The sequence below is a fragment of the Triturus cristatus genome, chromosome 6, assembly GCF_964204655.1.
Source record: "Triturus cristatus chromosome 6, aTriCri1.1, whole genome shotgun sequence".
Taxonomy (NCBI): Eukaryota; Metazoa; Chordata; class Amphibia; order Caudata; family Salamandridae; genus Triturus; species Triturus cristatus.
In genome coordinates, this window is record NC_140589.1 from 117,257,127 (window position 1) to 117,278,324 (window position 21,198).

The window sequence follows — 21,198 nt, forward strand, 5'->3', positions numbered from 1 at the left end:
CTACTTCAAACTTTTTACTTATGCATTTTACAACATCTCCTTGAACTTCACTGGATTATTTTGCCAACTCCATGTCCATTTTATTTGAAATATCAAATGAGTCATTAAATATAGACTAGATGGAGATGTATAAGATTAAAACAATGAATGTCCCGTGAGTGCTCCGTGCCTGTTTTTGAGCTTCAATTTTAAACGTGAATCACCCTCACGTCACCAGGATAAAGCACCCGCCCAGAGTTCGGCAGATGGGTGAAACCTTGGAGCTTTGTACTAATTACTGCCAGAACCACCGTGCTGGAAATGTGATACTTTCCTATCAGCCTAGAGGGTTGTCAATTATTGAATTGAATGGATGCAGTCATACAGACGAAAACTTGTGGGGAAGTATGCAATTTAGAAATCACGGCAGTGGCGAGGGACAGAGAGACTGTTACCAAGGCACCTAGGTAGATAGTTATAGTTAGGACCGTGTTTCCATAGAAAATCAGAAAATTCTATTTTGAATAACTTTGGCGCCGGTTGACGAATCCTCGCGAAATTTTCAAAACTAATGGGGCGCTCCGCTCAGCTCTTACCCTGAAAGTCTCGGGGTGATTCGTCAAGGGGGGGCCGAGAAAAAAGGGGGGTCCCAAAACGCGTTTTCCCCATGCATTTTTCCATAGGACCTTTAGTCGAAGGTACAGCCCGAACGGCTGAACAGAATTACTTGATATTTGGCAGAGAGGTAGTCCTCAGGTCAGGGAAGTGCCTTTTGCAGGTCTGGTGTCAATCTGTTCAGTATTTCCTGAGAAAATAGCATTTAAAAGCATATAAATATCTATACGCGCGCACCTTGCGCGCACTGTGCTAGCACGGTGCCGTGCGCGAGCGAAATTCTGATTGGTTGATATATGTCAGTAAACATTCGAATCGGTCGAAATCAGGAAGTGTCGGCCGCCATTTTGTCTATCGCACTGAAAAGGAAAGGTGGAAAAAGGTGGAAAACGTGAAAAGGGGGCAGGGAAGAGAGTTCCCGACCCCCTAGCGTTTGTCAGGGGGTCACAGAAGGAACCCCAAGGGTGAAAAAAACATTTTATTTTTTTTTAAAAAAATAGCGGGGTGCGCACACGGTGCATATAATATATTATACGGTAATATATATATTAGCTACTGGCGGTTGCCAGTAGGTAGTTATAGTTAGGACCTTGTTTCTCTTCAAAAAGCGTTTTTTCTTTTGCCAATATCTTTGGCGCCGTTTGAGGAATCTTCGCGAAATTTTTAAAACTAATGGTTCACTCAGGTAAGCTGCTGTCCTGGACGTTTCGGGGTGATTCGTCAAGCGGGAGCCGGAAAAAAAGGGGGGGGCCGAAAACGCGTTTTCCCCATGTTATAATTTCCATAGGAATTTTGGAACAGGCTACAGCCCGAACTGCTGAACGGAATTGCACCAAATTTAGCAAAAAATGTAGCTCTTGGTTCAGAAAGCGACCTTTTTTTAAATGCTGTAAATCCGTTCAGTAGTTCCTGAGAAATTCAAAAAATAAAAATATCGATATCTGAGCACATAGAAGGGTTCGCAAACCCTCCCGAGCACAAGCTTCATTCTTATTGGCTGCCAACACTTCAAACCAGGAAGTGTTGGTAGCCATCTTGTGACTCGGTAACCGAGTCACAACAGTAAAAACAAATAAAAAGATGAAAAACAAGAAAAGGGGGTGAAGAACCTAGACCTTATGGGTCTGGCGGCGCAGGGTATGCCTTAATCTACTGAGTTCACCTGCTTTGTTGAACAGAGACACGGGACACTCCGTTAGGCGTAGAAGGTTCCGTTTATTAGCTGCAGCTAAGTACTGTTGTCCCAGAAGTACACTCGGTATGTTCTTAGGAGACTGCCACTTTACTTCGTGGCGCACAATCTTTTATAACACACATATTCACGAAGAACACTCCCAATGCATACAGGGTTGACCAATGAGAAGAATGTGAAAACAAGATATTAAGTAACTCAAATAAGCCTCCCTTCCAACTGTGTTTGTCACCCTTCCCCACAAGTTAATCAGTGGTAGTGTTTATAAGTCGACTTGCAGGTGACAGGACACATTTGTATGCCCCGCAGGACAGTTGTGAGATGAGAGAATACGAGTAAAAAATAGCGAAGGCCAGAGGATAAGATAAAGTCAGGAAAGAATGGTGCGAACCAACAGATAGTCGAGACAGGGATTAGTCAAACCAGACGAGGATTAGTGGAGTCGGCCAGACCCTGACACCAGCTATAAACAGAGGCAGGAGATTATTTAACACGTTGCAGTAGGACGAGGGAAAACAACACCTCGTTCACCGTGCTGCCTGAGTGAGGGCAACACAAAATGACGGAAAGTCACAAAATGGTGGCTAAATACGAAAACTGAATTACCTTAGACCCTCCTTTTGCCATTACTCAGGCAAGACACACACTCATTTTAATCTGAGTCGGCGTCAGTGGCCATGAGGTCATCAAGCTGTTGCTGCAACATCATTTTAATGCTCTCCGTCTTCCGTGGCACAGGCCTTGGGACACACATAGTGGCACAAAGACCACAGATGGCGGGCCCACACTGCATACAGAGACAACAGGAAAAAATGATGGCCAAAACCACTCCAAGGAATGTTAATACCTTCCATCCCCATTTGGACAGTAATCCCCAAAACCATTCCAATAAAGACCAATCTCCTTCATCCTGATGAATCGACTCGGAGATCACATGTAATTTGGAGATGGCTTGGTATACCGTAGGGGCGTCGTCAGGTATATAAGTGCAACAGCTAGATCCAATAAATTTACAAACTCCACCACGATCCGCAAGAATAACATCCAGAGCAATCCGGTTCTGCAATGTCATGAGACGATCCGCTTGAAGTTCAGCTGTGAGATTACTCAAGGCTCCCACAGTGACATCTATGATAGTCTCAACAACACGAACCAATTGTCTCATGTTTCTACTGTTGGCCATTGGGCCCCAAAAAGGAAGAAATCCTTTAAGGAAATCACCTCCCTCTTGTCCTGCCGTGTCTTTACAATCAATGATCCCTCGGCCATATCTGTTTCTGTGATGTCCCGAAGGAGCAGTGTATGTAGGAGGAAGAAGAAAGGCTATATAGCACGTTCCTGAAAAATCCGTCGGTAGCCACGTGTAGGCTCTATCATGGCAGACAAAATACGTGCCCTGGGATGGCACTAACGGTGGTGAATTCTGAGATGTGTGAATGTATGTATGGGAACAAACACTCTTTCCTTGTCCAGTGTCAGTAGTCTGGCCATTCATTTGTAAACAAAAGTTACCTCGATGAGGCACAGTCCAAATTGGTGGAGATTTTCCCTGTTTAACTCTATCTGTAAGGCTATTAGCGTAACGAGTCACGTTCCAACCATCGTATGCCCGTTTCTCATCAACAGGAACCCTACTATTCTCCACAATTCTAGCCATAGCCACTATTCCTTTTATCAGGGAACTATGACTAAAATCTTGCCCACTACCATATGAACCAACTGGACGTCTAAATCGGTTCTGATATGCATTTGAAAACATCACAAAATAGGCCCAAGCGGAACCTTCATAAGAAAATGGAAGGGCTAAATATGGCATCCCTTTGTCTGTGGTATGAGGCATAAGTCCACACACCCAACAGTCGGTTGTGTTGACTACCAATTGGTGTTGATGCAACAACTGGACAAATGAATTGTTAAAATATTCTGTTCTCCTGATTAGTTCATGTTGGGGAAGCGTATGTAATTAATGTGGGGAGATAGTAGAATGAAAAGGCAAGGAAATAGAAGTAGGGACAGATTTGTGCTGCATAGCAGGAACAATCCAACCTATACAAGCCAATAAGATGCTAGAACACACAGTGTTATGCCACATTGACTGTACACTAATTTACAATATTTCTTACTCATCTCTTCCTTCTTATTATTCCTTCCCAATTTGACATCCATCCTCTAAAATAGTTGCTCTTGGGGGGCGTGGCTTGGCTGCCGACGGGCATGGACGTGTGAGCAGAGAGCTCCGCATCCAGCCCAGCCATAAATCCTGTACAACCTGCAGCCCCGGTGTTCCAAGACACCTGGAGGGCAGCCTCGAGTGCTCCGGTCCCTGTCCCCGGAGCGGCGGAGCGGAACGCGGCGCTGAGGACTGGCGCCGCGGTGAGAGTAGCGGCGGACGCGAGCCGCCGCCGCCCATCTTGGGCGGCCTGAGAGCAGCGGAACAGCCGGGGCCCACAGTTTCGTGAGGTCCGCCCGGAAGTGCAGCGCGGCCGGCCGAGGACGCCGGAAGTGGCAGCTCCAGCGAGGCGGTGGCCGGACCGGGTTGGAACCCACCCAAGGGGTGAGGCCTGCTGCTGCTAGCCCTTGCACAGCCGGACCCGGGCGCGGCGGCTACCTGGCGGAGGAGGCGTGATTTGAGGAGCGGAGAGCGGCCTGAGGTGGGGCGGCGACCCTGGTGACGGCGAAGCTGCGGAACCCCCGGAGGAGCTGATAGCGGGCCAGGAGAGGGACGGCCGGCGCTACGCGGGCCATAGTGGAGGTGGTCAGCCGGGACCTGGACTGCAGATCGGGCTGAACGATTGGACGGACTTTGCCTCGGGGTGCAGTGCGGAGGTAGGACGGCGAACGACGGGGGTGCCTGCGGCTGTTACACCGCACTGCAGGGACGACAGGCTTCGAGGAGTGGAGCGGGTCCTCCTCGCTGGGGCCCCTCAGGGAGCACGTCATTGACGGTCAGAGGCAGGAGTGAGCGGCGCCTCGTAGCCGGAGGGGAGACCTGCCGTGACCACTGTGCTGAGGCCTTGCTCTAGTTGGAGATAGCCTCGCGGCCTCCTGGTGAGCTCCCTGACCTGGGAGCATGGGCAAACCAAGGTCCAAGCCGGGAGCGAATCCGGCGGACTCTGTGGGCGACTCGGCCGGTGGCCGAGATGGCGGGGCTCACGTGGACTCTGCGGTGGGGCTCCAGCAGCGTCAAATGGAACAAATCCTGCAGGCCATAGCGGATACCCGAACGGCGCTGCAGACGGACATTGCGCAGGTGTCCTCCGATCTGGGATTGCTACACACGGACCACAGGAAGCTGGTGGACAGGGTCAAGCAAACGGAGGACGCGTTGGACTTGGCAGCTCCGGCGCAGAAGGCATTGGAGGCCCAGTCGGCGGACCTTCTAAGGAGGGTGGCGGTCCTAGAGAAGAGGGCAGAGGATGCGGAGGGACGTAATCGCCGCAACAACATCCGTGTGGTGGGCCTGCCCGAAAAGATTGAAGGAGGAGACATGCTGGCTTACCTGGAGACCTGGCTGAAGGAGGTGGTGGCGCCGGGAGGACTGACTCAGTTTTACACCCTGGAGAGGGCGCACAGGGTCCCGGCCAGGCCTACGGATCCGGGCCGACCTCCCAGGCCGGTGGTGGCTCTGCTGCTGCACTACAGGGACCGCGATATCATTCTCCAGAAGGCAAGATCCATGGGCCCCTATCAAGTGGAGAATGTCCCGGTATCAATCTATCCGGATTACCCCATGGAGGTCCAGCGCAGGCGCTCCTCCTTTCAGGCGGTGAAAAAGGCGCTACGGGACGAGGGCCTGCAGTACTCCTTACTGTTCCCGGCTCGCCTCAGAGTGGTACTAGACGGAAAGACATCCTTCTTTACGGACCCCGCGGCGGCCTGGAGCTGGTTCGAATCGGCCCGCACGGGAGCAGCAGCACATGTGGACGAGGAGGGGCCGTCGGGGACCCGAACGAGGGCCCGCCGCAGCAGGCGCAACAGGACACGGAGAACAGGGGTCCGATCACCGGGAGCATCCCAGACGGTGCTGGAGCGGCGGGCTGCGTTGCGGGCGGTCTCTGTGATATCGGGGGCCGCGGCCTCCCAGCCCAGTGAAGACTCGGGCTCCAAGAGGGGCTCGGAGGCCTCCCTGTCGGATGGCCCTGGAGAGGACGCGGAGCTGCTACCGGACGTGACCCCAGGGACAGTGGATGAACTGCTGGGCGCTTGAAGGAACTGGGACTCCCCAGGGTGCAGTAAGAAGCGCAGAGCGGGAGTTGTATGTAGGTGGGGAGGAGGGCCCTGACCTGGCTTTGCGGGGTTGGGAGTGTGATCGGTAACTGATGACGCCTTGCGGACCGGAGATTGTTGCTGGGGGGCCCTGGAGTGGAGAGCGGGAGATTTGAAGGGGCAAGGAACACCGGGGGGGGGATTTGCAGAGACTGGGCGCGGATGCACAGCAGGGGACAGTCGACCGGCCCGTCTGGTGCGGAGCCACCACCTCACCCTCACGGACATTGTGAGACGCTGGTGGCTACCAGAGTGTTAGATATTGTTTGGGGTGGTATTTGGATGGGTAACTGCAGTTTAGCACCTGTTCTGGGGAGGGGAGGGCGTGTGGGGAGTTGGGGAGTTGTGGGGCTTCAGGGGAATGTCAGTGTGCCTCGGAGGACTGGGAAAGGGTGGCTGGTAAGGCGATGGGATGTGGACCCCACCTGAACTGCGAGTCCTGACCTGGAATGTGAGGGGGCTCACCTCTATGGGGAAGAGATATAAAGTGCATGCCTACCTGGTGCGGAGAGGGATTCAGGTAGCCTTCCTCCAAGAAACCCACTTAGATCGCGAGGAGGGGAAGGCGTTGCAGCGGCGCTGGCGAGGCCAATTATTCTATACTACCTTCTCGAAGTTTGTCCGAGGGGCCCTGATATGGGTTAGGGCGGGAGTTCCTTTCCAGCCACTGGCGACACTGGTGGACCCGGAGGGCAGGTTTGTAGCAGTGCAGGGGCGACTAGATGGGAGGGACATGGCCTTCTGTAGTGTGTATGCCCCTAATGTAGACCAGGCCGCCTTCTTCTCCAGACTGTCGGGGCAGCTCGCGGCCTATTTGACGGGGACGGTGGTGTTGGGAGGGGATTTTAATTCAGTGGCTGATGTTGAGCTGGATAGGTCCCACCCGCCCCTTGCACAATCGGTGGTCCGTAGGGTGGCCAATAGTAGGCGCGCTTGGCAGGACACCTGGGGGTTGGTAGACACGTGGCGGACACATCACCCGATGGATAGGGATTACTCCTTCTACTCAGTCCCCCACGAGTTGTATGTCCGTTTGGACAGTATATTGTGTTCCCCGGATGCCCAGACTCTGATGCGACATAGTGAGTATTTGGCTAAAACCATCTCGGACCATAACCCTTGCATGGGGGTGCTGCAGTGGTCTAGACAGCGGCAGGCGATACCCACATGGCGCTTAAACCCCCTGTTGCTGGAGGACCCGGTTTTCCGGGCGGAGCTTAGCGGCTGCATAAAGCAGTACTTTAGGACTAACTCGGATACGGCGTCGACCCGGGCGACGGAATGGGATGCGTTCAAAGCGGTGGTTCGGGGAGTTTGTATATCGTCCACCGCTGGCGTGCGAAAGACTTTGCTGAAGGAGGTAGCGGGGGCGGAGGCCCGACTGCGGACGGCTGAGCGCGCGCACCAGGCGGGGGAGGGCGAGCTGCCTGCGGTCGTGGAGGCGCGTGAGGGCGTAGCGGTGTGTGTAGAGAAGCTTCGCTGCTTCGATCATAAGGATTGCCTTACCCGGGCGCATGCGGAACGGGATAAGGTGGGGTCTCTTCTGGCATGGTTGGCGTCCCCGACGGCCCGCGGTACCCCTATATTATCTCTGGTCGAGGCAGGGGGGGTCCCGGTCTATTCTCAGACGGGGATCAATAAGCAGTTTGCCAGTTATTATGCAGGGCTGTATGACAGCGCCATGCAGGGGGAACCTGAAGGCTTGGCCGAGTTTCTGGTGGCGGCTCGCCTACCCCGGCTGGATCCGGAGAGCGAGAAGGACCTCGGGGGTGCTATATCCCTGGGCGAGATTCGTGCAGCGATTAAGCATATGGCCAGGCGAAAGACCCCGGGAGTGGACGGTTTGCCCATTGAGTTCTATGCGGCTTGCCCGGATCTGCTAGCGCCACAGCTGCAAGTCCTTTACGGCGAGGCTTGGCGACTTGGGCGCTTACCGGCCTCCGCTCGAGAGGCAATTGTGGTGCCCCTGTTGAAGCCGGGAGGGGAGGCTGGCGCACGCACGGCGTACCGCCCGCTCTCCATGTTGACGGTGGACTACAAAATCCTGAGTAAAATCTTGGCGTCGCGCCTATTGACTCATATGACCGCCTTGATCCACCCGGATCAGGCGGGCTTTATCCCTCGGCGTAACACGGCCACGTCGGTGCGACGTTTGTTGCGGGTGATGGAGCTGGACCGGGACATATATCCGGAGGCCTGCACACTGTCGGTTGATATCGAAAAGGCATTCGATAGTGTCGAGTGGCCCTATTTATACCGAATGTTGCGGGCTTTCGGCCTGGGGGACGGCTTTGTGCGCTGGACCACCTTGCTCTATAACGAGGCCACGGCCCGGGTGAAGACGGGGGCCACCATTTCGGCCCCCTACCCGGTGCGGAGGGGGACGAGGCAGGGTTGCTCGCTCTCCCCCTTGTTGTTCGCCCTGGCTATTGAACCACTGGCGGCGCATGCCCGACTGGGGCGTTCTTATGCAGGCGTTCACTTGAGGGGGGATGCCCACTATATCTCTCTGTATGCTGATGATCTGCTGATGTTCTTGGCGGATGCCGAGGGTGCACTGCGTGGGGCGACTGCCTTGTTGGAGGCCTTTGGACGCCTATCTGGGCTCAAGGTCAACTGGGGCAAGACGTGCCTGTTCCCGCTGGGGCCGGGCGGCCGGGCCCCCCAGTCACTGGGGCTGGTCCGATGGGAGGGGGGCTGCCTGCGATATTTGGGGGTTAATATCTACCACACCCAGCCGGACCTGCTGGAGGGGAATATTGGCAGAGCCATTCGCGGCTTGCGGGGTAGCATGAGTTTCTGGAGTACGCTCCCACTTTCGTGTGCCGGGAGGGTGGCGCTGTTGAAGATGGTGGCGTTGCCACGACTCCTCTATTTCTTTCGCACCCTACCTATATGGGTACCTGCGTCGTACTTCCAACGGCTCAGGGCAATGTCCACGGGCTTCATTTGGGGCTCCGGGAGAAGGCGGGTGGCCTTGACCACCCTGCGGCGGCTGAGGGCAGAAGGGGGCCTAGCAGTCCCGGACTTCGAGTGGTATTATCTGGCGGCCCAACTCCAGTGGCTTACACAGGCGGTTGCCAGGGAATACAGGGGTCCGGAGGGCCCACAGGGCAGGTTGATTCCGCGGCATGTGCTGGCCTTCATAGTCTTACAGCAGAGGCTGGACCTTGCCCTGCTTACGATGGAAGAGCGTACACTCCGGCTGTGTTGGAACCGGTGCCAGAGGAGGGCGGCGATAACTCGCCCATATGCCCCGGAGATTCCTTTGGGAATGTGTACGGCGTTCCCGCATGGAGGCGACTGGTCTGGGCTGGCTGTTTGGGAGGAGTTGGGCGTGCAGATGGTGGGCGACTTATTCCGGGAGGGGGTGCTGCTGCCTTTCCAGGAGTTGCAGGACTCCTATGGGCTCCCACGTGGGGACTTTTTACTTCACGCGGCCCTGGTAGCGAGCCTTCAGCGGCACTGGAATGCGGGGCACTCGGAGCCACCGGTAGCTGCAGGTTGCCAATATGTAGTGATGGCGGCGGGGACGGCCAAGGCCATTACTTGTCTCTACCGCAGACTGTCGTCGGAAAGCCTACCGCCCCTTGCCGCCCTGAGGGGCAAGTGGGAATTGGACCTTGAGAAACCAATCCCCGAGACTACCTGGACCACGCTGGTGCAGCGGGCCTGGAAGGGAACGCGCAATGCCCGGTTCCAGTTGGTTCAATTTTTTACGCTGCACAGGGCTTATTTGACGCCGGTTAAAATATTGCAATATTTTGGGGGTGCGCACTCGCAATGCCCGCGGTGCGGAAGAGAGGGTGCTGATTTTCGCCACATGTTTTGGTCCTGCGTTCAGTTGGGTGATTATTGGGCAGAGGTTATGGATTGCCTAAATCAGGTGACGGACCGTGTTATTGACCCGGACCTGGGGGCCTGTTTACTGCTTTGGTTCCCGCACACCCGCCGGACGAAGGTCACTAGCAAGTTTTATGACTTAGGATTGATAATGGCCAAGAGGGAACTGACTATGCACTGGAAGTCCAGGACGGGGCCTAGCTTCTTGCGGTGGAGGCCGGCCTTTGTGCGTTGGGCGGGGGCTGAGGGTGCGCTCCGGTTGCAATTAGCTCTTCGGAGGGATGACGAAAAGGCGCTGGCGACGGCACGTGCGTGGGAGGCGCTGGTGGTGGAACTTCAGGGGCTGATGTCTAACAACGGCACAGAGGGGGACACATCTGGCGGGCAGGAGGAGGCGGTGAACGGGGAGTAGAAGGGGAGAAGTAGCGAGCACTGGAAACAAGGATGCGGCTAGGCGCGAGGGAAGGCAATGGTGCTCTAGTGGAGGTTGGGCACCCATGTATGATTTATGGCAGGGAGGGGGCACATCAGGAGCGAGGAGAAAGACAGGAGGCACACTGACATGGGGTGGGAAGGGAGGGGGGAGGGCCCGTATGGGCTGGAAGCTTATTCTCCCGGATATTGGCTGGTAACTCTGTATGTGCAATACATTCTTTGACCAGGGAGGAAGCGGGGTTTGTACTGAGTTGTTGCTATGAAAACAATAAAAAATGTTTCAAAAAAAAAAAAAAATAGTTGCTCTTGGCAATCTTCCTTACTCACTTGGCTGTGATTATTAGCCGTCCTATGACACTGCAACTCCTGGGGGCCTAGCCACTATACCAAGACTCCTACCGTGACCCCGCAACCTGGACAGATGATACATGTCACGAAAGAGATGAGAATCTCAGGTGTCCTTGACCAGTCTAGGCCTTAAATTATATTGAGTTCTGTTCAGTACAGTTTGGTCCTGAAATAGTGTCTGTGGATCTGTAGTGTTCAATCGGAGATGTGGCGATACGGCTTCTTGTAAAACGTCGTAATCTTCTTTCTCAGACCGAGTTCCATCTAGGTGTGCACTACTAAAAGGTACAAACCGGGGGACCCTTTCGCCTTCAAAATCACCTACACCCTTACGGACCCACTGGTCAAAAGGCAAGGGCACCTTTTTGCAGTGCACGCCATGGATCCAGTTCTTTTTCCCTTCGACCTTCACTGCTGTACGTGTCACCAGAAGAACCTGTCGAGGCGCCCTCCAACGAGGTTCCAAATTCCTTGTCCTCTGAAACTTTTTCACACAGACCCAGTCTCCCGGTTGGATAGAATGACCTGGGTCTGTGGAGGCCTCTGGTAAAGCGTCTCGAACCTGTTGGTGGAGAACACGTAATTTAGTGGTGAGGTCATGCAAGTAGTCAATCAGCATTGGATACTGTATGTCAGAATACTTTTTAGGGCGAGGGACTCCCCAAACATTAGCCGGGCGCCCAAAAACAACCTCGTATGGGCTGAGTCCCAAACGAGAATTTACAGCTGTTCTAGTGGATAGGAGAGCCAAAGGTAAAGCATCGGGCCAGGCAAGTCCTGTGCTAGCTTGTACCTTTGCAAGCTTAAGTTTGAGAGTGCCGTTATAGCACTCTACCAAAACCGCTGAATGGGGATGGTTCGCCGCATGGAATTTCTGGACGATACCAAGACCGGCACACACCTTTTTCATAATTTGGCCCACAAATTCACTTCCATTGTCACTCCAGACAATGCGCGGCAAACCAAACCTAGGGAAGAACTCTTTTAGAAGAACTTTGGCAGTGGACAAAGCAGTGTTGTCTTTCAGGGGGTAGGCCTCTATCCATCTGGAGAAGGCACACACCACCACCAAAACATATTTGAGATTGTTGCATCGTTCCATGTGAATATAATCAATTTGCAACACCTCAAAAGGATATGTTGGGGGAGCAAAATAACCTGCTGGAGTTGGGGTTCCCTTTCCTGGATTATGCATCAGGCAAACGATACAATGCTTCACTAAATTATCTGCACATTTTGGAATCCCTTCGTTCAGCCACACTGGAGCCAGAAGCTTACATATTCTTTTCGCACTGATGTGGGCTGGACCATGTGCCATAGCAACTACAGGCAATACATAGGCATCTGGTAACAGCCAACGCTGATGTTCTGACAGTTCTATCCAACATCCCATCGCGTACAACATTCCTGTACTCTCTTTTCACTTACTCAACTCTTTCTCTGTAGCCTCTCCTTGAATCGATCTCACACTTTCTATTGTATCCTCACACATTCCTGTTTCCTTGACCCAGTTTGCAGGGCCCGCAACATACATGCGACTCATAGCATCTCTAGCTGTTTCTTTCGCTACCGCATCCGCAAAAGCATTCCCGCGACCAACATCATCAGTAATCCTCTTATGCGCACTACACTTTATGATTGCTATCTGGGTAGGCAAAGTAAGTGACTCAAGAAGATCAGTTACCAACTGACCATGCTGTATTTTAGTACCGTGGGAGGTAAAGAATCCTCTTTCCTTCCACAATCGACCAAAACTATGTGCCACACCAAACGCATACTGGCTGTCGGTATATACATTCACTCTCTTCCCCTTAGATAGCACACACGCTCTGATCAAAGCTATCAGTTCAGCCGCTTGAGCTGAATTATGTCTGATGTGTGCTGTCTCCACGATTGTATGCAAGGTGGTAACAGCATAAGCTGAAGTTGTTTCACCATTAGGGAGTTTTAAACAAGAACCATCCACCCATAGGATCCCATCCGGGTCCATTAGTGGTGTATCTTTCAAATCAATCCTACCTTTTGTCTCCTCAGTACGGAGAAAACAATCATGTTGTTCCTGAATACCTTTCTCTTCTGGAAGAGGTAACAATGTGGCTGGATTTAAAGTGTTACATCGTTTGATGTGCACATGACTAGCCAAGAGCGTCAGCTCATACCCAGACAAGCGAGCACTTGTAAGATGCTGCGTTTTCGTCCTATTTAGCAAGGTATCCACTGCATGTGGTACCATAACAATAAGAGTGTTATCTAGCACCACTCCAGCAGACTGACGAATAGAAATTGCTGCTGCTGCTGTAGCTTTAAGACAAATAGGCAATGCCTTGGCTACTGGATCTAATGTAGCCGAAAAGTAGGCACATGGCCGCTGCTTGTCTCCAAATTATTGTGTTAAGACTGACAACGCACAACCCTCTCTTTCATGGACATAGAGCGTGATGGGCTTACTGTAATCCGGAGTACCCAACACAGGAGCAGAGCACAGAGCAGCACGTAAATCAGAAAAACTCTTCTGAAATTTGTCAGTCCAAGGAAGGGGTTGGGGTGTGTCTTTCAAAGTGAGTGCCAACAAAGGTTTAGCCAACAAAGAAAAATTTGGAATCCACTGTCTACAATAAGAGGTAATGCCCAGAAAGGCCCGCACTTCTCTTTGTGTGGATGGCACAGATATTTGTGCAATTGCTTGAATACGTTCTGGGGTCAGTCGCCTTCCCTCCTTCGACAAGAGATGACCTAGATAGATAACCTCTTGTCAGGCATATTGTAATTTAGAAGGTGAAACCTTATGGTGAAGATCAGACAAGTGACGCAATAGTGCAATATTCACATTTTTGCAAATATCCTCTGAATCAGCAGCAATCAATAAATCATCCACATACTAAATAAGGGTAGCACCTGGCGGCAAAGGAAAAGCATCAAGCTGGCACTTCAGAGCTTGGCTATAGATAGAGGGACTTTCACAATAGCCTTGGGGTGCGCGCTTGAACCGGAAACTTCGGCCTCCTAAAGAGAAGCCAAAAATATCCCTACTCTCTTCAGCAATGGGGATGCTGAAGAAAGCATTTTTCAGATCAATAACAGAAAACCAAGCTGCCGAGGCGGGTATCATAGTTAACAGGGCAGTGATATCTGGAACAACAGGAAACTGCGGTACAACAATTTCATTAACCTCCCAAAGATCAATAACAAAACGATAAACAGGAGGCTGAGAAGGATCAGTGCGTTTAAGAACTGGGAGAACAGGACTATTGCATACATTTCCCCTCGTCTCCTCAACCACACCCTTCTGAACCAAATCATAAATAACAGCAAAAAGTGCTCTTTCACCATCATTGGGAATTTTGTATTGAGGGATGCGTGGCAATTTAGCATTGGGCTTGAGGGTAACGACATAGGGTGGGATCTCAAGACAACCAACATCATTTGGACCCGTAGTCCAAAGTGTCGCAGGGAGAGAGAGCAATTCAGGTGGAAATTTTTCTTTAGACAAATACATTGGAGAAGTCAGTTTTCGCCCCAAAACAAGATGTACACCAGAAGGAGAACAATATATCGTTGCATGCAGTTTTTTCAATAAATCCAAACCCAACAGATTTTCGCCGCAACCAGTCGTTAAAAGAAGCGGTGCTTCCAAATCATAAGAACCAATTGAAATAGGCAGAGGACAAGAGACCGGGCTATGAACTGGGGCGCCAGAAAATCCTATGGATACGTTTGTTAAGCCAGACAAAGGTGCCCCAGGGAGTTTGGAGTGAATAATAGAACTTCTCATCGCACCAGTATCTAAAAGAAATGGCTCTGAAACACCCATTGTAGTGACATTAACATAAGGACCATTCTGATCTACTGGAATCGATACAACTCCCTCACTTTGTCCATGGCTGTCCTAGTTAGCGTGAAGACCGTCATTCTCACCTTCAACATAGTAATCATCATTGTAATACTGTGTAGACTGAGTATTTTGCTGATCAAAGTAGTTCGTAGAATGTGGAGGTGGAGGGGAATGCTGTGTCTGGGGCGACATACCTCGACCCCTACCCCTGGGCGCTAACTGGGAACCACCACAACCTTGTGGAGTAGATAGTCCTCCATTACGCTGTAATAAAACCGGGCGGCCATTCTTAAAATGACCTTTCTCCCTACAATAGGCGCATTGGTTAGGACCTAACAAAGGTCGCGGAATATAGGGCTCAGGTTTTTGAAACACCCTCTGAAACTGGGGAGGCTGTTGAAACTGGCGCTGAGCAGAGCGAGGAGGATAAGCTTGTTGCGGAAGAACCTTCGTTTTTAATTCTTTAGTCTTTTTCTCTTGCTTGTCTTTTTCCTCTTTGTCCCTGTTTTCGTAATATTGAGCAGTAGCCAATATCTGAGCAGAAGAAGAAACAGCCCATGAACTTTCAGAGTCTTTTAATTTATGTGACAACTCGGGGAGCAAATTAAATACGAATTTATCTACAAACAATCGCTGTCCACCCTCCGTAGTCATATCCTGACCACTGTGATCAATAAACCTCTACTCAAAATGAGTGAAGAAATCAGAGACACTCATGTTTCTTCTGTTTACACGCGGCTAATTTATCCCAATTAACTCGTAAGGCGGGCATCATTGTTTTCATTAAAGTAATAATCCTACCAGGGAGTTCTGTGATCAAAACATCAGGCTTAGCACCACCCACTTGTGCTCTATCCGAGGCAGTTATAGCATTCCATGTACCACCCAATTCTTGAGCGTGATCCTCTTTACGAATCCGAGCCCATAACGCTTGTGGGACTACATTTCCCATCAACATGTCAATATCGGCTAAATTCATAATACAGGCATCAACAGTCTGGGACAATTCTTTATAGTAACCAGCAGGGTTTTTACGGGGATCCGGTAGAGATTGTTTGAGTGCCAAAACATCAGATCTCTTCCAGGGCACATGTACCCATATACGCTGGAAGTGAGCGGGAATAGCTGGATTATTACCTGTTTGCACAACCTCTTCCCTCCATATCGGAGGAACCTCTCTCATTGGGTAATGTTTCAATGTCTGCCGAACAGTAGGATCAGAATCAAGAAAAGTTTGTGAAGAAAATAACGACCTAAATGTAACAAGTGTCCTTACGGCGTCCTCAACCTTAGAACCCACAATGAGTCCTTTATCGAAATTAGCCTGAACATCCAACAGACCCTGGGGAAGTAAGCCCAAATCCATATCCTCCCATCCTTTAGCAAGAGTGTCACACATAACATTAAATACATATCTCTGCGTGGGCGCATCCTACTGATGAAAGGTGACCATGATAATCTTTCACGCTATACTGGGGACCCTTCTCGATCCACATGCGAGCGAGAGAGTCCAATACCACCCGTTCGTCGGAACCTGGAAGTTGACTACGAGACTGTCTTCGAGAGAAAGCAGGAGACATGTTCAGAGTCCCACAGAAAGGGGACAAAAAGCCAGAGACAGTATCTGTTATTCGTTTGCGCACAGTAGGAGAATTAGACATAAGGACAGGGGACAAGGTATTAGGCGATACAGGAGAGGAACTGGCAGTTATAAGGGGAGCCGAAGGCAAAGAATATTGAGATTCAGGAGATGGAGACAAAGGAATTGGTGGCACGAGAGGTGGGAGTGGCAATACCGGAAGGGGCAAATGTGGAAGAACCGGAACAGGTGGGGGGACAACAGGTAACTGAACAGGTTGTAACAACGGGGGTGCATTAGCACCTTGTACATAGGGCGGAGGCAATCTCAATAGGTGAGACATCAAAGGGTCTTCCTCCAGATCCTTACTTTTATCAGAAGGGGAATTAGGCAACACCGGATAGCCTCTATCTATTGCCATACGATGCTGTCTCTCTGAAATTTCCATGGCATTATCAATCTTTAAACTGCTGGGCAGCCTGTATAATCGTCATATTTTGTGCTTTCTTATCTCGTTTTGCCTGCTTAATTTCTTTCTGTTTGGCTTCCTTACGCCAGAGGCGGAAAGAGTCAAACATTGCCTGCCGGGCTTGTCTTTTGAACAATATCGCTTCCAAATTGTCTAATATGTCAGGCTTAAAACTACGATTTAGTGGCCACTGTAGAACGCCATCGTTCTTCGTGTATCGGATCCATGCCTTATTAAAGGCAATGGGGCTGACACCATGTTTTGAATAAAGCTCATAGGTGGGAGATCCAACCGGAGGAATCGGACAAGAGTCCTCCAGCCGGTAATCCCTATTACAACCAAGGCAACAGAACTTCCTAAACTTACTCAGACCAGGCATCGTTATTTCACTGGACTGTTCACAAACATCAAGGGTTTAAATCAAATAATACAGCACAAACGTACTCACCCCTCGGCTTCGGCTTTTGCAATAGCCGAATCAAAGACCCAAATCAAAACAAAATAGTGGGAGCTACCCACCAATACTTAACTAAGTGTCTTCTTACGCCAACAGAGGCCCGTCTAATGTCTTGCGATACCAAACATCATCAAAGGGACCAAAGCAGGGCGGCAGTCAGGGCAGCAGTCGTCAGCAGCCGTCAGAAGGGAGAAACCGCGCTGAAAAAGACCTTCGGACCACTTCGACATACAGGGGTCGCTTGACGTGGTTCGCGATTCCTCCAGAATTTTCTTGCGGGGCTTTTCACGATCCTCAGGCAGAACTGCTACCTCTGAAGCCGGCCCACGTTCGGGCGCCAAATTGAAGAACCTAGACCTTATGGGTCTGGCGGCGCAGGGTACGCCTTAATCTCCTGAGTTCACCTGCTTTGTTGAACAGAGACACGGGACACTCCGTTAGGCGTAGAAGGTTCGGTTTATTAGCTGCAGCTAAGTACAGTTGTCCCAGAAGTACACTCGGTATGTTCTTAGGAGACTGCCACTTTACTTCGTGGCGCACAATCTTTTATAACACACATATTCACGAAGAACACTCCCAATGCATACAGGGTTGACCAATGAGAAGAATGTGAAAACAAGATATTAAGTAACTCAAATAAGCCTCCCTTCCAACTGTGTTTGTCACCCTTCCCCACAAGTTAATCAGTGGTAGTGTTTATAAGTCGACTTGCAGGTGACAGGACACATTTGTATGCCCCTCAGGACAGTTGTGAAATGAGAGAATACGAGTAAAGAATATCGAAGGCCAGAGGATAAGATAAAGTCAGGAAAGAATGGTGCGAACCAACAGATAGTCGAGACAGGGATCAGTCAAACCAGACGAGGATTAGTGGAGTCGGCCAGACCCTGACACCAGCTATAAACAGAGGCAGGAGGTTATTTGACACGTTGCAGTAGGAGGAGGGAAAACAACACCTCGTTCACCGTGCTGCCTGAGTGAGGGCAACACAAAATGACTGAAAGTCACAAAATGGTGGCTAAATACGAAAACTGAATTACCCCAGGGGCAGGGTAGAAACACCCTGACCCCCTAGGCCTTCTCAGGGGGTCCCACAAGGCTTAAAAAAGCCTTTTTTATTTTTAAAAATCTGCCGAATTCACGCTGGGTGTGCGAATCCGGCTGCGAAAAAAACCCTACTTCGTTTTAATGAGCCCCCGGGTGGACCAGGTCCCAGGGCAATGCTGAAATTATATATTGCGGGCCCGCAGGGGACCCTCGCAGCCCAGGGACCGCCACCGCCCCGGGGCTATGCTAACTATATGCGGGGGTCATGCTGCCCCCCCCGCAGCCCCGGGGACAGCCACCTCCCCGGGGCTTGTTTAATTTGAGGTGGGGGGCCTCCCATCCCCCCCCCCAAGACCCGGGGACTGCCACCTCCCCAGAGCTTTATTTAATTATGCGCGGGCCACGCGGCACCCCCGCAGCCCCCGGGCCCGCCACTTCCCCAGGGCTTTATTTTGTGGGTGGGGGCCTCATAGGCCAGGCCCCGGGGGATGGGGTCCCCGGGGGCATAATGCGGCCCCCCTCTCAATTTTTTTTTTTTGTAAAACAAGGCTGGCTAGGACCCGGGGGATGGGTTCCCCGGGGCCAAAAATTACCCAGCGATGGGGTGGCACGCGGCCCCCTCCCATAAAATGAAATAATTGAAAAAAGAAACCGGCAACTCGCTGGTGGCCCCTCCCCCTCCCTGAATGACTCTGCAAACGCGCCTCCTGGTACGCTTTGCAATGGGGGATTAAGTCCCCGTTGCTGGTGAGGGTCCCTGGGGGCCAACTAGGCCACTCTGCAATCACACCTTCTGGCAAACTATGGTATGTGGGATAAAGTCCACTGTACTCCTGAGGGACTTTGGGGCCAAAGAAGCCCTCCTAGTACCTCTTGTATGTCCTACGCAGCAGAATTCCTGAGCACTGGTCAGATGCCCAGCACCCTTTCTCTACCACTCTGCAAACGTGACTACTAGTTAAAGAAGCATCTTTCTGCACCTCTAACTTGGAGGTAATTTTAATCCCCCTGCCCTATTATGTACTAGGGCCTTACAGGTGAGGTCATGCCAATCACAGTGGTAGCCCAACCCAAAGTGTACCCTAGAGTATGTAGGTGTTTTCACTGTATTCTAAGTGTCTTTTAGCATAGCACTGGCTCTAGGCCTAGTTAGTCAGTCTCAGTTACCACCAGTACCCATCAGCAAGAAGTTGGGGGCACAGGATGACTTTGCAACAAGGCCTCTTTCTGCCCCTCTGCATTTCTCTTGCTTCTTTCTGTGCCTTTCTACCTCCTTCTGCATATGTCCTACCTATGTAGGCATAGTTTTAAATTAGCATTTAAAAAACCTCTGAAATTCACTGAAAAAAACATCGGTTTTAGGGTCGGTATAGTTAGAAATTAGCATTTAAAAAACCATTGAAGTTCACTGGAAAAAACATTGGTTTCTAGGTTGTTATAGTTAGAAATTAGCATTTAAAAAACCTTTGAAATTCACTGAAAAAACCATAGGTTTTAGGGACGTTATAGTTAGTTGGACATTTCACTCATACAAAACCAGAGAAATTCGGCCATTATAGTTAGTTGAGCTAACTATAACTCGTGCCTCCGCAATGCACTGCTGATGATGTCACATATTATGTCACTAATGACATGGTCAGTGACATCACTGATGACATCTCAAATGACATCACTGATGACATCATCCACGTGATAATCTGATGCCCCTCCTCACACACTAGTATAACCTTTGATACACTCACTCTAAAATACAGACTACCATTTTCGAAACAATAGATACACCAATACCAGTTACTACATACCCACTCATTGATTCCTAGGTCTACACACACATCCACTCATTCACTCAGTGTCACTCATACATGCAGTCACTCATCAATACAGCACTATTATTTGCACTCTTACACCTATACAGACACTCCCACACTGCCACTCATCCATAGAGTTACTCATACATCTAGTCAGTCATGCAAAGAATCAATCACACTCCCTTTTACTCACCTATACAGTTGTACAAACACCACCTCACTTATTCATACAGATACTTACTCTCTTATACAATCTCTGATACAAGCACACACTCATCCATACAGCCACTCTCACAATCACTCACTCTCACATATAGTCATTTATATACTCCAACACTCACATATACTGCCTTTCACATATGTAGTTACTCACACATGTGCCACTGAGACATCCATTCACTCACCAACACACCCATACACACACTCACCCACCCATACAGCCCTGTACAGATGCACTCTTGAACCCATACACCCAGTGAATCACCCACTCACACATCTATGCACAGTCACACACCCACCCACTCAGGCACCCATACAAATACTCAGAAAACGAATCAATAACCCATATAGACACTCATGTAGCTACTCCCCAACCCAGGCAGCCGCTTACACACCAACTGACAGACTGATGCAGACTTTCTATACATTGTTTATCTACATTTTGGAAAAAAATATGAGTCAAATGCAGGTTTATGTCTTGTAGGAAAAGTTCCATAATCCAGTAACAGGATTATGAGTAACTTTTCTTTCTTTGCATTTTTAACTCGCTCTTTCAACCTTGAAAAGTCCTAAATGCTTCCATATACTTACAGTGAACTGTAGTAGTTGTGATTGTAAAGCGTACAAGTGTTTAGTTGCATGTTTTGGGAAAGAGTATAACCCCACGAGGCAGCACAATCAGAATGTGGTAAAATTATTGTTCTCTTTCAATCCTTTTGTCATTAAAAGAAAGTCTATATTTCTACCTCCCTAATGCAGAATCCGAAACTCTAAATTGTATTTATGACCCATCGGAATACAAAACACACCTGGAAAAATTGCAAGGATTTTTCTGCTCCTTGTATAATTGCTGGTAAGATGTCCATACCCTTTTCTTTTTTGTGATTTCATTAAAATAAAGCATATTTGAAATTTACATACGGAATATTTGAAATTGGTCTCATGAACTGTCTTCCTTTTTAGCAACATCACATTGGGCAAATCATTTCAATATCTAATACATTGTTATTTCCTGTATTTTTATTTTTAAAATATTTTCAGACTCAACGTTTTCCTTGGTGTTTTGGCACAAGAGAGTGCCATGTGTGAAAGATATTGCAACCAAGCAA

General features: G+C 50.1%; 1 protein-coding gene across 5 annotated transcripts in view; it reads left to right on the forward strand.

Annotated features, from left to right (window-relative positions):
• Positions 1-21,198, forward strand: part of LOC146816482 (exportin-5-like) — a 1,867,381-nt gene that overhangs the window by 910,241 nt on the left and 935,942 nt on the right. For all 5 annotated transcript variants that reach the window (XM_085610326.1, XM_085610327.1, XM_085610328.1 and 2 more), the window contains exon 22: positions 20,849-20,942. In XM_085610326.1, coding sequence (XP_085466452.1) covers positions 20,849-20,942 — 94 coding nt within the window. The remainder of the gene's footprint in view (positions 1-20,848; positions 20,943-21,198) is intronic.